The sequence below is a fragment of the Myotis nattereri genome (genome assembly GCF_964212035.1).
Source record: "Myotis nattereri genome assembly, chromosome: 5".
Classification (NCBI taxonomy): Eukaryota; Metazoa; Chordata; class Mammalia; order Chiroptera; family Vespertilionidae; genus Myotis; species Myotis nattereri.
The window spans coordinates 24955038-24969050 of NC_138080.1; the positions used below are offsets into that span (position 1 = coordinate 24955038).

Here is a 14013-nt window from a genome sequence, read left to right on the forward strand (position 1 = left end):
GTGCAAGGGCACCTTAAGCAACTACATGAACTCCTCTGACCCTGGGCCTTTGCTTCGTGCTCACGGTAGTTCCCCAGCTAACCTTATATGGAGAGTCAGAGCTCGCCTGGCTGCTCCCTCCATCCCGCCCCTGGACCTGGCCGCCTTCCTACCTGCCATGTCATCATGTTAGGGGTGAGTATCGCTACCTCGCGGCGGGGGGGGGGGGGGGGGGGGGGGGGGCAGGGGGGTGTATCTCGGGAACAGTCTGGTCACTGCTCAGGACTTTAATGACAAGCTCCAGTTAGCCCTGGAGTCCACTACTGCCTCTTTAGCCTCCCTACAGCAACAGGTGACATCAGTAACCCAAGTATCCCTATAGAACCAGCACGCCTCAGACCTTCTGACTGCAGAAAAAGGAGGAACCTCCATATTCCTTCAGGAAGAATGCTGCTACTTCATCAAGTCCGGAGTAGTGGAGCAAAACATGCAGACCCTGACTAAGCTGAGTGAAGAACTACATGCAAGACACTCCCAGGACAACTCTCCTTTCGGCTGGTTCCAAAGCCCCTTAGCTACCTGGGTCCGACCAATGATAGGGCCCCTGATTCTCATCTGTGTCTTTTTTTCTCCTAGCCCCCTGCCTCCTCAAGTGAATCAGCTCCTGCTCCATCCCTACACCTGGCTCCCCTCTGACCTGCCTCTGCCTCTCCCTGGCCTTTAAAGCCCCCTCTCCACGTCCCTGGTCAGCTGGAAGCAGTCAGAACGAGTCAACATCCCCTATCACTAGTGAATAGGCCAAATGTTGGAAAAAACACTAAATCACTTTTACCAACGTAAATAAATACTACATATCTACAATGATAGTCTTCATATTTAAATCTAAGAATCACTGCTGGTCAACAGTGTTCAGCGAATGATTAGCACATGATCCCACTACATTACACAAGGTAATTGGTTCTGTTGTCTTGTGGGGTGACTTTCTTCAGCAGTTTTAATGGGTGAAGGCCCATGTTCCCACTTATGCTAAGCCAGCCCCAGCCCTGTGCATTCATTGCTTTAGGAGGGATAAAAGAAGAAAAGAACTACAATTATTGATGCCAAAGAGATTAAGGAAAAACTAACTGATTACATGTTATCTGATTACAGAACTGATTTTATTTATCTTTTTTTTAAATATATTTTATTGATTTTCTTACAGACAGGAAGGGAGAGGGATAGAGAGCTAGAAACATCGATGAGAGAGAAACATCGATCAGCTGCCTCTTGCACACTCCCTACTGGGGATGTGCCCGCAACCAAGGTACATGCCCTTGACCGGAATCGAACCTGGGACCCTTCAGTCCAAAGGCCGACGCTCTATCCACTGAGCCAAACCGGCCAGGGCTATTTATTTATCGTTTTAATCCTCTAGTTTTAATATGTCTGGGGATATTTTTCCATTGATTTTTAGAGAGAGTGGGAAAGACGGAGAGAAATATCAATGTGAGAGAAACACATTGGTAATTGCCTCCTGCACACACCCCGACCAGGGCCCGGGCCAAGTAGGACTGTAACATGCCCTCGGCTGGAATTGAATTACGGGGGGCCTTCGGTCAGCAGGCCGAGGCTCTATCCCTTGAATCAAACCAGCATGGGCCTAAATTTTGGTTTAAATGACCAAGCACATTGTAGGCAAACATTTTCCAGAGATGGGCACAATTTAAACGGTGCAGGGTCAAAAACTACTTCCAATTTATAGTGAAATGGATGTTGGTTTAAAAAAAAAAAGCAAAGTCCAGCCTGTGTGGCTCAGTGGTGAGCGTCAACCTATGAACCAGGAGGTCATGGTTTGATTCCCGATTAGGGCATATGCCTGGGTTGTGGGCCCATTCCCAGTGTGGGCATGCAGGAGGCAGCCAATCAATGACCCTCTTTCTCCTCATTGATGTTTCTATCTCTCCTTCTTTCCTCTCTGAAATCAATACAAATATATATGTATTTTAAAATAAAAACAACAACAAGAACTACAAAGCAAAACCACCCCTGGCTGCCATGGCCCAGGTGCTGGCGCATGGTCCATTTGTGGGTTTGTGGGTTCCATTCCAAGTCAGGACACATATCTAGGTTGTGGGTTCAATCCCTGTGACTGGAGGCAACCAATTGATCACACTCTCCTCTCTCTCTCTCTCTTCCAAGAAAAAAAAAAATCAACCAATGAAACACAAAGCCAAGATAAAGCAAAACATCAGGCCTATTAACCCAAGGAAGCTTTATGTACAAAAAAGTACAAGACTTTGAACATTACTTAACAAACATTAACACCCAAGAAATGGCATTGAGGAAGACACTTTCTTGATTTAAGAGCAACAGTCTACTAATTTCCCGAGGTTTCACAAAAGGAAAAATATACAATGGACAGTCTGGCTGCTGATAGGGAATCTGTACTCACCAGAGAAGGCTGGTTTGTCTTCATGATTGATCCAGGCTCCCCCATGGCTGCTGAGCTGTGTTGCTGGCCCACTCCTGACATGCACACAGCCTGTGGCTTGCTCAAAACTGCAGTGGCTTTCTCCTCTGCTTCCCCTTTTATGGAGGAAGGGAATGAGTAATCCCATCAGTAGATAATCCTGTCTCATATCCACCTTGTTCCTAAATCTTTATACAAAAACGAAAAGATGGGATTATTGACACTGTTCAATACTGTTACTGTTTTCAAAGAGTAATGCACTTGTGGATGGGGTGGTATTTGCAGTTCCTATCAACATTTGAATGATTTTATGACCCACTATGGCTATATTCCACATGAACAGAATGGACCTGGCCAGTATCGCTCAGTGGCTGAGGGTCGACCTATGATCCAGTAGGTCACAGCTCGATTTCCAGTCAGGACACATGTCCAGGTTTCAGCCTCTATGCCCAGTGGGGGACATGTGGGGATTGAGCATGAGGCAGAGGCCAATCAATGATTCTCTCTCATTACTGATTTCTCCCTCTCCTTTCTCTGAAATCAATAAAAATATATTCAAAAAAATGAATCAAATAATTCTTACGTGTTCTTTTTAAAACGAACAGGAATGGAAGTTTCTTTGCACAAACACTTTCATGCAATTTTTGTCTTAATAGAAGAGCATAGAGACTGTTTAAATGTTTATTAAGAGAATATCCAAAATACTTATTAATAATTCTATATGATACAGCCATTCCTAGTAAACCAATAGCTCTAATCCAGTTTTACTTAGGAGTTGGAGCATTGGCCCTCGGGCTGAAGGGTTGAGGGTTCCATTCCACTCAAGGGCATATACCTGGGTTGTAGGGTTGATCCCAGGCCTCAGTCAGTGTTGGACTAGAAGTAACCAATCCATGTGTCCTTCTCACATTGATGTTTCTCTCTGTCTCTCGCTTCCCTTCTACTCTTTTAAAAAAATCAATGGGAAGAAATATAGTCTCAGGTGAGGATGAACAACACCAACAAAAAGTAAACTAATATTCCGTACATTTGCATTTCACCTAATTTCTGATAAATTTGAGATTGTTCAACCATCTTACTCTTTTCCTTCCCTTTGACCTCATTAGAAAATCTTCCTTTCCTTTATACTTCACTGACATTGATTTAACTACTTTATTCCACTGTTCCCTCTTAACTTGTTAGTTGCAACCATGTACAAATCTTTGTGTAATTACATTAATGATTAAATCATGCATCCTTTACTTAACATACTATACTACAATTAATTACTTTTCCCACCACCCCAAATACAATATCTTAGAACGCTTTCAAGTCTATTTTTAAGCTTCCTGACTTTTGCACTACTGTTGTCATGCATTTTAATTCTACATATATTTTCATCTTCGTGAGAGATTTCAAGAATTGCTTCATAGAACTGAATGTACTTGCATTTACTTATAAATTATGTTTTTCTTCATTCCTTTCTGCATACCTTCATTCCTTTCTGGTTTTCAATCTGGGATTATTTTCCTTTGTACTTAATAACTCACTTACGTATTTTTTTCTAATTAGTTGGCTAACAAGTGTTGCATTTTAAAGTGTTTCCTAAGGCATCTTTATTTTGGCCAATAGTGTTTCTGGGTATAGAATTCTGGTTTGATGTGAGTTTTCTTTTTTTTTAAAAAAAAATATATTTTATTGATTTTTTACAGAGAGGAAGGGAGAGAGATAGAGAGAGTTAGAAACATCGATGAAAGAGAAACATTGATCAGCTGCCTCCTGCACATCTCCCACTGGGGATGTGCCCGCAACCCAGGTACATGCCCTTGACCAGAATCGAACCCGGGACCCTTCAGTCCGCAGGCCGACGCTCTATCCACTGAGCCAAACCGGTCTCGGCTCTTTTTTTTATATATACATGTTTTTATTGATTTCAGAGAGGAAGGGAGAGGGAGAGAGAGATAGAAACATCAATGATGAAAGAGAATCATTGGCCTCCTGCATGCCCCACACTGGAGTTCAAGCCTGCAACGCTGGCATGTGTCCTTGATGGGAATCGAATCCCGGACCCTTCAGTCAGCACACCAGCCCTTTATCCACAGAGCCAAACCAGCTAGAGTGTTAGCGTTCTTTTAACATTTACAAAATGGTGTTCTGATGATGTCTATCTTATTTATGTTTAGATGTCCCCTATAAACTGTATTCTTGCTTATTTGGGCTCTGTCTTCCCCAATACCTTTTACATTCACTTTAGGTTCTTTTTAGCCATTTTACATGATTATATATTATATTATATATTATATATACTATATATAATATATATAATTATATATATAATTCAGTATTAGTTTATAATAGTTTCAGGTATATCACATAGTGGTTAGACATTCATATAATTAAAAGAGTGATCCCCTCAAAAAGTCTAGTACCCACCTGGCACCATACATAGTTATTACAATACTAGGGGCCCAGTGCACAAATTCGTGCACTTTGAAAGGAACTATGGGCCGTGAGGCTGTGGTAGACACAGAGGCGGGTCTCAGCCCATCCTCCTCACCCCTGCCTGGCCCCTCCCGCTGCGACCCCCTGGCCCCCTGTGTGCCAGCACCTCCACTCCCGCTGCCACTGCTCCAATTCACTGAAGGTGCTGGCCAGGCTCACACCCAATGAAGGCGCGGAGTGATTGGGGCCAACTCCAGCAGCGGGTGTGAGTGGGGCCAGTGCCACCAGGAGATGCAAGTGGCAGCTGCTGCCCCACTTGCCCCTCGGGAGCAGGGAGAGGTGGAGAAGCCCTGAGGGGCAATCAGGGCCGGCACTGCCGGTCACACCCACTGATGGCACCTAGCAATTGGGGCTGGCGCTGGGCACCAGCAGTGAGTGCATGCAGCAGCTCTGGCGCCGGCAGCAGGTGCAAGTGGGGCTGGCGCTGGCAGCAGGTGCAAGCACTGGGCAGGACCTCAGCATGTGGGGGCAAAGAATTTTCAGTAACCACCAGAGCCTCGCCCTGACGGCATCCACTGGCGCCCAGGGAAATAATAAAAAAAATAACCAGTTGATTTAATTATAAACAAATCTTGGTTGAGAGCATTTTAAAATTAACAGGGTGTTAATTTTCACATATGACAAAGGACCAGAAATTTTGACTGTTAAATCTGAAGTCCAGACCTAGCCAATTTGGCTCAGTGGATAGAGCATCAGCCTGCAGATTGAAAGGTCCTGGGTTTGATTCTGGTCAAGGGCACACGCCAGTATTGCAGCTCGATCCCCAGTAGGGGGACTGCAGGAAGCAGCTGATCAATGATTCTCATTTTTGATGTTTCTATCTCTCTCTCCCTCTCTGAAATCAATTAAAAAATTACATATTGTTAAAAAAAAAAAAACACCAATGTCCATTAAATCGAGTCCAATAAATAGAGGGCGTACTGTGCACCAACTAAAACACCTGGACCCAAGATGCCAGGACCAGTTGCACTGCCCATCGCATCACCCCCAGACCCTCCATGTCCAGCTCTCAGCACAGCCAGGGAGACCGGGAGCCCAGGAAGCGGCAGGCGTTGCTGGAGGAGCAGAGGGTGAGAAGCGGAGGTCCCACCCTGGGCAGTGATGCCTGTCTTCTCAGCTCTGCCCGCCAAAGCCCGCATGAGGGACAGACCTCGGTCAGTGACAGGTGCCCTGGTTCCCTCGGACCCAGGGAAGGGCTTGGACCACAGGCATCCCTGTCAGGGCTCGGAGTCCTTCCATCCCCCACCTCAGACGGTCCCCTCCATCACCCCCCCTGGAGGCCTGTGCTCCACCCCCAACCCTCCCCCACGTCTGGGTAAGTTTGGAGACACTTTTATTTTTTATTTAATCGCTCTTCTGCTTTTTAATGTGCGCTCACGCAGTCCGGTCACTTTCAACAGCGTTAACCCCACGTCCAATGCATCTCTCCTCACGGCAGCAGGTTTTGGCTCAGGATGTCTCAGACGCAAGGCTCCTGCGGAGAGTGTGCACATGTTTCCCTTCCTGAGCAACTACTCAGGTGCCTGGGGGGGCGGGGGCCAAAACGGAGGGCCGGTTTCATCAACCTGCGCCCACATTTCTGGGAATCACAGCAGACCCTCGCTCCCTGGAAGGCTGTGCTGGTGGGATTCATGAGCGGGAAGTGATGTGTCGGGTCCTGGTTCTGTTAGGTCGCTGAGTATTTAGAATCTGCGCGCCATTCCTGCTGGTCCTCCGGACGCCCCTCCCCTGTCTCCACCACCCTTCCTGGCAGAAAACCTGGGTCACCCTGTTGTTGATGATATTAGATGATACAGGTTTAGGAAATTTTTTAAAATGAAGGGTTCCATAGGGAAAGCACGGGGCTGCAATAAGTATACATTCACAGAATAAGGGAGCTGCCAGAAGGAACACATTGCCATAGAATAAGGGAGCCCAAAGCTGCAGAAGAAATACACTTACAAAATTGCCGAAACGGGTTTGGCTCAGTGGATAGAGCGTCGGCCTGCGGACTGAAAGGTCCCAGGTTCGATTCCGGTCAGGGGGATGTACCTGGGTTGCGGGCACATCCCCAGTGGGGGATGTGCAGGAAGCAACTGATCGATGTTTCTCTCTCATCGATGTTTCTAACTCTCTCTCTCCCTTCCTCTCTGTAAAAAATCAATAAAATATATTTTTTTAAAAAATAAAAATAAAAAATAAAGGGAAGGGAGCCCCTCCTTCAGAGAGGGGAGAGGAAAGCCCAAAGGGACTAGGAAAACAATAAGGGAGAAAAGGAGAACCTCAGGTACCTCACATGCGGTTTGAGCTCTGGAGTTGCTATAGTGACAAGTCAGAGGGGATAGTTGCCGGGAGCCAGTCCATGCTTGCTGTTTCAAGGGACCTGGCATGTATGGCATACTGTTCTTAATATGTTTGCTCACCTTCTTGGCACTATGTGTTTTACCCAAGGTCTCTGAGAAAGGTTTTTTCCCCTGAAGTTAGGGAGGGAATAAAACCTCTTAACTAAGAAGTGCCAGGTGGGTAATTAATCACTTTAACTACAAACAATCATGCTTAAGCTACATAATCTTTACTCCCTGGAATGGAGATAAGAAACGCCCTAACCTTTGGAATAGAGATTGATAGGATTGGAATCAACTGGTATAAATACAGATGTAAGAAGACAGAACGAGGAGAGACAGAAATTGGCACAGAACCTACACAGAACGTTCTCTAAAGACAGAAGAACTTCGCTGGAGAGAACATGGCAAAAGATCCTGGACAGAAACTGGCCTCAGAACCTAGAGACAGAACCTAGCGAGAGAACATGGCAAAAGATCCTGGACTGAACCTGACTACAGAAATTGGCAAGAGAACCTGACTAGAACCTGGTGACTGAACCTGGCTGGAGAACCTGGACTGAACCTGGCTGGAGAACCTAGCGAGGGAACTTGGCTACAGAACCTGGCTGGAGAACCTGGCTGGAGAACTTAGCAAGACAACATGGACACAGAACCTGGCTGGAGATCCTAACCAGAACTTCGCTGGAGATCCAGACCAGAACTTGGCTGGAGATCCTGGCTAGAGATCCTGGCTAGGCTGCTGATCAACTGAACGCTGCCACCGTGTCCTTCCTTCTTCGCCGACTCCGTCCACACCTTTGGGAACCCCTGGGACCTGCTGGGGCAGGACCCCAGCAGATAGTGACCAATCAGAGGGGATATCAAGGCACAAAGAAGTACACCCTTTATAAGCCATAGAAAAAAGGACATAGTTGGATTCTCTCCCCCTCCCCACATGGGAGTCTGTGCTTGTTGCTCAATAAATTTCCATCCTTTACTATACCATCTATTGTCCATGGTTTCATTTTTGGACTCCTCCTGGACAAGGACCTGGGAATCATGCTATCCAGAAAAACACCACACATTCCAGTCCAACTTTCGAGTTTCAATGGAATATTTTGAGGTGGCATGTTCTGAACCCCTTCAGGATGTAAAATAAATTATTTCAGGCTACATGCATAGGTGACCAAGGCTGCATTGTAATATGGGCGTGGTCCATCCCTCTGTCCCAGAACCAGTGCCCTTTCCATAGCCTCAGGTGGGTGAATGGATAGTAGTTGGGTTTTTGGGTTTCATGGATGGTGGTGCCCAGTGGGTGGAAGTAGATGGGCTTGATGATAAAAGCATGAGAATGGAAGATTGGGGTTAGGAGAGAGAAATCTGTTTGAAGTAAACTCAGGGATTGAAGGAAGAAATATTTTCTCAGAAACAGCAACTAATGATTTCAGGTAAGGACTGTTTTTCTGACCAAGAAGCTGCTTAGCTGCCTTCATTTTCTTTGACCTTCCAAATCTGGAGGAGCGGTTGTCCAGCTGAGCTGTGACTGGCTGCAGGTAGGGAAATGGGCTTCTCTTGGCAGCTGGAATTCAAAGGTCAGGAGACTAGCAGGACTCATAGGCCACCAGAAAAGTGAGGACTGAGATTTCCAGGGCATCAACTTCTCAGTGCAGAGCCCAGCTTCCTGAAGAAACCCACCTCAGTGGGTCCTTCATTCAGGGCCCACTGGCAGTTGAAGAAGCTCTGGCAGGACTCCTAGAAGAAATCAACTATCCCATCTGACTGGATGACCCAAGAGGCCCTGTCACCATTGAAAGTGGGCAAAATGTCTATCACTCCTGCATCCAGCTGCCCCGGGCTGATCTACAGGACAGGTTCCCTTGCCCTGTGTGCCATCATCCATGCAAAGAGAGGCATGTGAGGAGCAGCCAGGTTGGAAGGATGGTTGACATCAACAAGCTCCTCCAGACCACCAGGGGCAAGAAGAGGCAGGAAGAGAAGTGCTTGTAGGACAAGTACAACAAGGTCATGACCCTCTTCTGAGGAGGACCTAGAGATGTTGCGTTCCCTGTGCACTCAGCACCCTGACCACTAGGGCTACCAGGTGAGGCCCATGGAGGAGGCTGCCTCTCATCATAGGCAAAGGCTCAGCAGTTACATTGAGCCCCTGAAGAAGCAGAGGTGGCAGATGTTCAGAAATTAATAAGCATTCAAAGCAAAAAATAAACAAAACTCTTAGAACTGAGAGAGAAGGTGGAAAACCAAAGGCTGGAATTGCTCTCTGAATTTGAGCACCTGAGGCAGTTTTTAGAACATGATCAAGAAGCAGATCTTTCAAGATCAGCTGATGAAGAAAAGGCTCTTGAAAAGAAACTCAGTGCTAATATAACCGCATTTTCCAAGTACAATTCCACATTCAAAGACCTACTAAGTAAGGTAGTATAGTGCACTGGGCTGACTGACGTGGAATGGCTGTTTATTTATCTTCCACGACGTCCCTTTCATCCTCTTCTTCTAGCCTGAATGAGCTTTCTGGAGTGCCCCACAAATAGACTCATTTCTTTTTAGAATTCAACTCATCTTTCAGGATCCCAGCCAAACAAAACTTGTTCTCTGTAAAACTTATCCAGAAAAGTGTTTTCTTTCTACTTTAAAACTCCTATGAAACATAATACCCTTAATATTTAGTTGCAATATTTCTCATGCTACCTTGTCTTATTTTGCATGACTACATTGAAGGGCTTGGGCCTACAATATACTGTCTTCTATCTCCTATTTGATGTTCAATAAATACATAATGTCTGTATCATATACACTAAGGGATCTGACAGGAAATATAATAAATTCATATGAATAGAACCCCATCATTTTCTAATTCACATCTGCAAGTGAAAGAACAGATGCCTTCCAAATACAAATAATTTCATTTCCTACCTGTAGAACATATCTCTTGTTTTTGCCCACACCATATCTCCTCTCTTCTTTTGTGACAATAACTCTATTTTCGTTGGGGACCCACCATCTACCTCTACATTAAGTCTCAATGGGAACATCTTTCAATACTCTTCACCCTCCTCTGGCCTTGGGTTGGTCATGGAACTAAAGAGATCTGGGCAATTCAACTCTGTCGGCAGTAAAGCCAAGGGAGACCCTGGTTAACGCAGATCAATTCCAGGGAAAACCCTGACAGGACTTGAGCTGCCCCTGCTGGGTCCTTTCAGAGGCCTATGTTCATCTGTCCCATTTCAGGGAAATGCCTGCCATCCTTAAATTAGCCAGAGTTGGTTTCACTGCTTGCAAACAATTAACCTCCACTAAAAAGCCTTCAACTTTTTGAAGTCATTGAAGTGTCTGGGTCTATGGCATGGCAGATCATTTTTAGTTTTTTACTGAATGGTAGAATTCATATCCATAAAATACCAAAGCAGGCAACTTGCTCAGATTGAAAGTGATTTAGCTATGTAACTGTTGCTACAGATCCAAGAACTATGGGATAGCTTAGCATCAATGAAGTAGGTTTTAAGAAAAAAAATAATAAAAAAAGAACAATTTACTGCATGCATTTTTGTAAGTCTCTCAATTTACTTATTCATTTTATTTCCATATATTGTCAGTTGATGAATGCCACACTTAAAAATTTAGAAACAATCAAATTGTCTTTAAAGTTTATTTCGTTCTCTCAGAGATATGCTTTTAAAAAATATGTTTATTGATTTCAGAGATGAAGGGAGAGGGACAGATAGAAACATCAATAATGAGAATTAGTGATTTGCTGCCTCCTGCACGACCCCAACTGGAGCCCACAACCCAGGCATGTGCCCTTAAACCTGGTACCCTCTGAGCCAACCTGGCCAGGGCCACATTGTCTTTAAATATGAGTCTCAAATCTACTTCCAGGTAAAAAAGGAGAAATTTTTAGTCTTATTAGGAATTGTTTCATCATTATTTACTCAAGATTAATTGAACAACGGTAATTTTTTAAATATATTTTTTAATTGATTTCAGAGAGGGAGAGAGATAGGAACATCAATGATGAGAGAGAATCATTGATGGGCTGCCTCCTGCAAGTCCACTACTGGGCGGGGGATCAAGCCTGCAACGCAGGCATGTGCTCTTGGCTGGAATTGAACCTGGGATCCTTTAGTCCACAGGCCAATGCTCCATCCAGAGCCAAATCAGCTAGGGCTCCATGGTAACTATTTACCATCTAAGCCCTCATAGGGCTGGAATTGTGTTTCAAGTCTTGCCTGATGGACCTCATTCAGTGATAAAATCACAATATTTCCGTTAATTTATTAATCAAAATGAGTTTTTAATGTCTCTCAACTTTGCATTTTTCATGGTCACTCATTTTATTTTGTGCCATCAGGGTAACTCAGTTAAATCTAGGCATAAATATGTTTCACCTAAAAATGTTGCAATATTTTTAAGAAAAGATTTTTTGCAATTATGCTATTGCTCCATACACTGTAAAATAGGGCACTGTATTCTAGTAATCTGCTTTGGAACCATCTAAGGAAGGAGACTCAAAAATTCTTTCATTCCTACCATACCTGCCTAAATTTAAAACAACCCATTGTTTTTCTCCCAAGTTGGATTCCTAGAAACCAAGATGGAGGCATAGGTAAACACCGGGGTTTGCTGCCTCGAACAACCACTTCAAAAATACACAAAAAGACAGAACGGACATCATGCAGACCACAGGAAAGCTGGCTGAGGGGAAATTCTACAATTAGAAGGAAAGAGAAAAGCATACTGAGACTCAGAGGAGGCGCAGTGCGGAAGTAAAATGCTAAGGTGCGGAGGTGCATGCGGAGAGGGCTGGTGGCTGAGGGCACGGTTGTCGTTTTCAATCAGGACTTGTCTCAGGTTCTGAGCTCCAGTTCCGGGTGAGTCTCTAGGGACCCAGACTCATACGGGAGAAGCCGGACTGTCTAGCATTGGTCGGAACTCGAGGGCAGCTTTCTCTCCGAGGGGGTTGCATCAATTACCAGGACACTGAGAAGCAGAGCCTCTGAGGGTAGGACTAAGAGTAGCCATAACTGCTAGCCCCGCCCTGTTGATCCTGTGGGACCCGCCCCGCCCAAGCCCTGCAGGGAGGCTTTTGCTGGATAGCCTCAGGCAGAGGCTAAATTAGCACCTCCCTAGAGATCCAGGAGCCAGGAAAGCCAGAGGTCACAGTAGGACCATCCAGTTTGCAGCTCCGTGGAACCATAAAGGACACACTCAGGGGGCAGACTCAGTGAGCAACAAAGCCCCATTGAGCAAGTCTTGCCCCAGGGGGGTGTCTCCAGCACAGAAGTTCTCCCACTGCAGACACAGCTGATTCTCACAGCAAATTGGCCTGGAGGTCAATTCCTCCCAGTAATAGCTACAACAATCAAGGCTTAACTACAACAAGACTGTGCACAAAGACCACAAGGGGGTGCACCAAGAGTGTCCACCTTAGGTAATTGGGGAGGCTCAACCACTGGGCCCCAGAGGACACTTAGCACAGAAAACCACTTTATCAACACAGGGAAGCATAAAAAATGCGGAGACAAAGAAAAAGGACACAAATGACAGAAATAGAGGAAAGCAAACTACTGGATATAGAGTCCAAAACCACACTTTTAAGGTTTTTCAATAATTTTCTAGAAACTGCCGATAAACTTAATGAGATCTACAAGAAATCTAATGAGACCCTCGAGGTTATGATAAAGGACCAACTAGAAATTAAGCATACACTGACTGAAATAAAGAATATTATATAGACTCCCAACAGCAGACTAGAGAATTGCAAGAATCAAGTCAACGATTTGAAATAACGAAGAAGCAAAAAACACCCAACCAGAAAAGCAAAATGAAAAAAAAAATCCAAAAATACAAAGATAGTGTAAGGAGCCTCTGGGAGGGCCTCAAGCGTACCAACATCCGAATTATAGGGGTGCCAGAAGAAGAGAGAGAGCAAGACATTGAAAACCTATTTGAAGAAATAATGACAGAAAACTTCCCCCACCTGGTGAAAGAAATAGACTTACAAGTCCAGGAAACACAGAGAACCCCAAACAAAAGGAATCCAAAGAGGACCACACCAAGACACATCATAATTAAAATGCCAAGAGCAAAAGACAAAGAGAGAATCTTAAAAGCAGCAAGAGAAAGAAAGGCAGTTACCTACAAGGGAGTACCCATACGACTGTCAGCTGATTTCTCAACAGAAACTTTGCAGGCCAGAAGGAAGTGGCAAGAAATATTCAAAGTGATGAATGCCAAGAACCTACAATCAAGATTCCTTTATCCAGCAAAGCTATCATTCAGAACTGAAGGTCAGATGAAGAGCTTCACAGATAAGAAAAAGCTAAAGGAGTTCATCACCACCAAACCAGTATTATATGAAATGCTGAAAGGTATCCTTTAAGAAGAGGAAGAAGAAAAAGATAAAGATACCAATTATGAACAACAAATACACAGCTATCAACAAGTGAATCTGAAAATCAAGTGAATAAATAATATGATGAACAGAATGAACTGGTGATTATAATAGAATCAGGGGCATAGAAAGGGAGTGGACTGGCTATTCTTGTGGGGGAAAGGGGTGAGGGGGATGCGGGAAGAGAGTGGACAAAAATCATGCACCTATGGATGAGGACAGTGGGTGTGGAGTGAGGGCAGAGGGTGGGGTGGGAACTGGTTGGAGGGGATTTATGGGGGGGGGGAACAAATGTAATAAACTGAACAATAAAGATTTAATAAAAAATAAAAATAAAAAACAAACAAAGTCGGTTTCCCGGTGATGATAGCCACAGGTCTGTCAATGGGATG

General features: G+C 44.7%; 1 protein-coding gene across 1 annotated transcript in view; it reads right to left on the minus strand.

Annotated features, from left to right (window-relative positions):
* Positions 1-2492: 2492 nt before the first annotated feature.
* Positions 2493-14013, minus strand: part of LOC308519500 (zinc finger protein 791-like) — a 28002-nt gene continuing 16481 nt past the window's right edge. Inside the window, exon 5 of the mRNA XM_081091497.1 lies at positions 2493-2616. Within this exon, the coding sequence (XP_080947623.1) occupies positions 2611-2616 (6 nt within the window). The 3' untranslated portion in view covers positions 2493-2610. The remainder of the gene's footprint in view (positions 2617-14013) is intronic.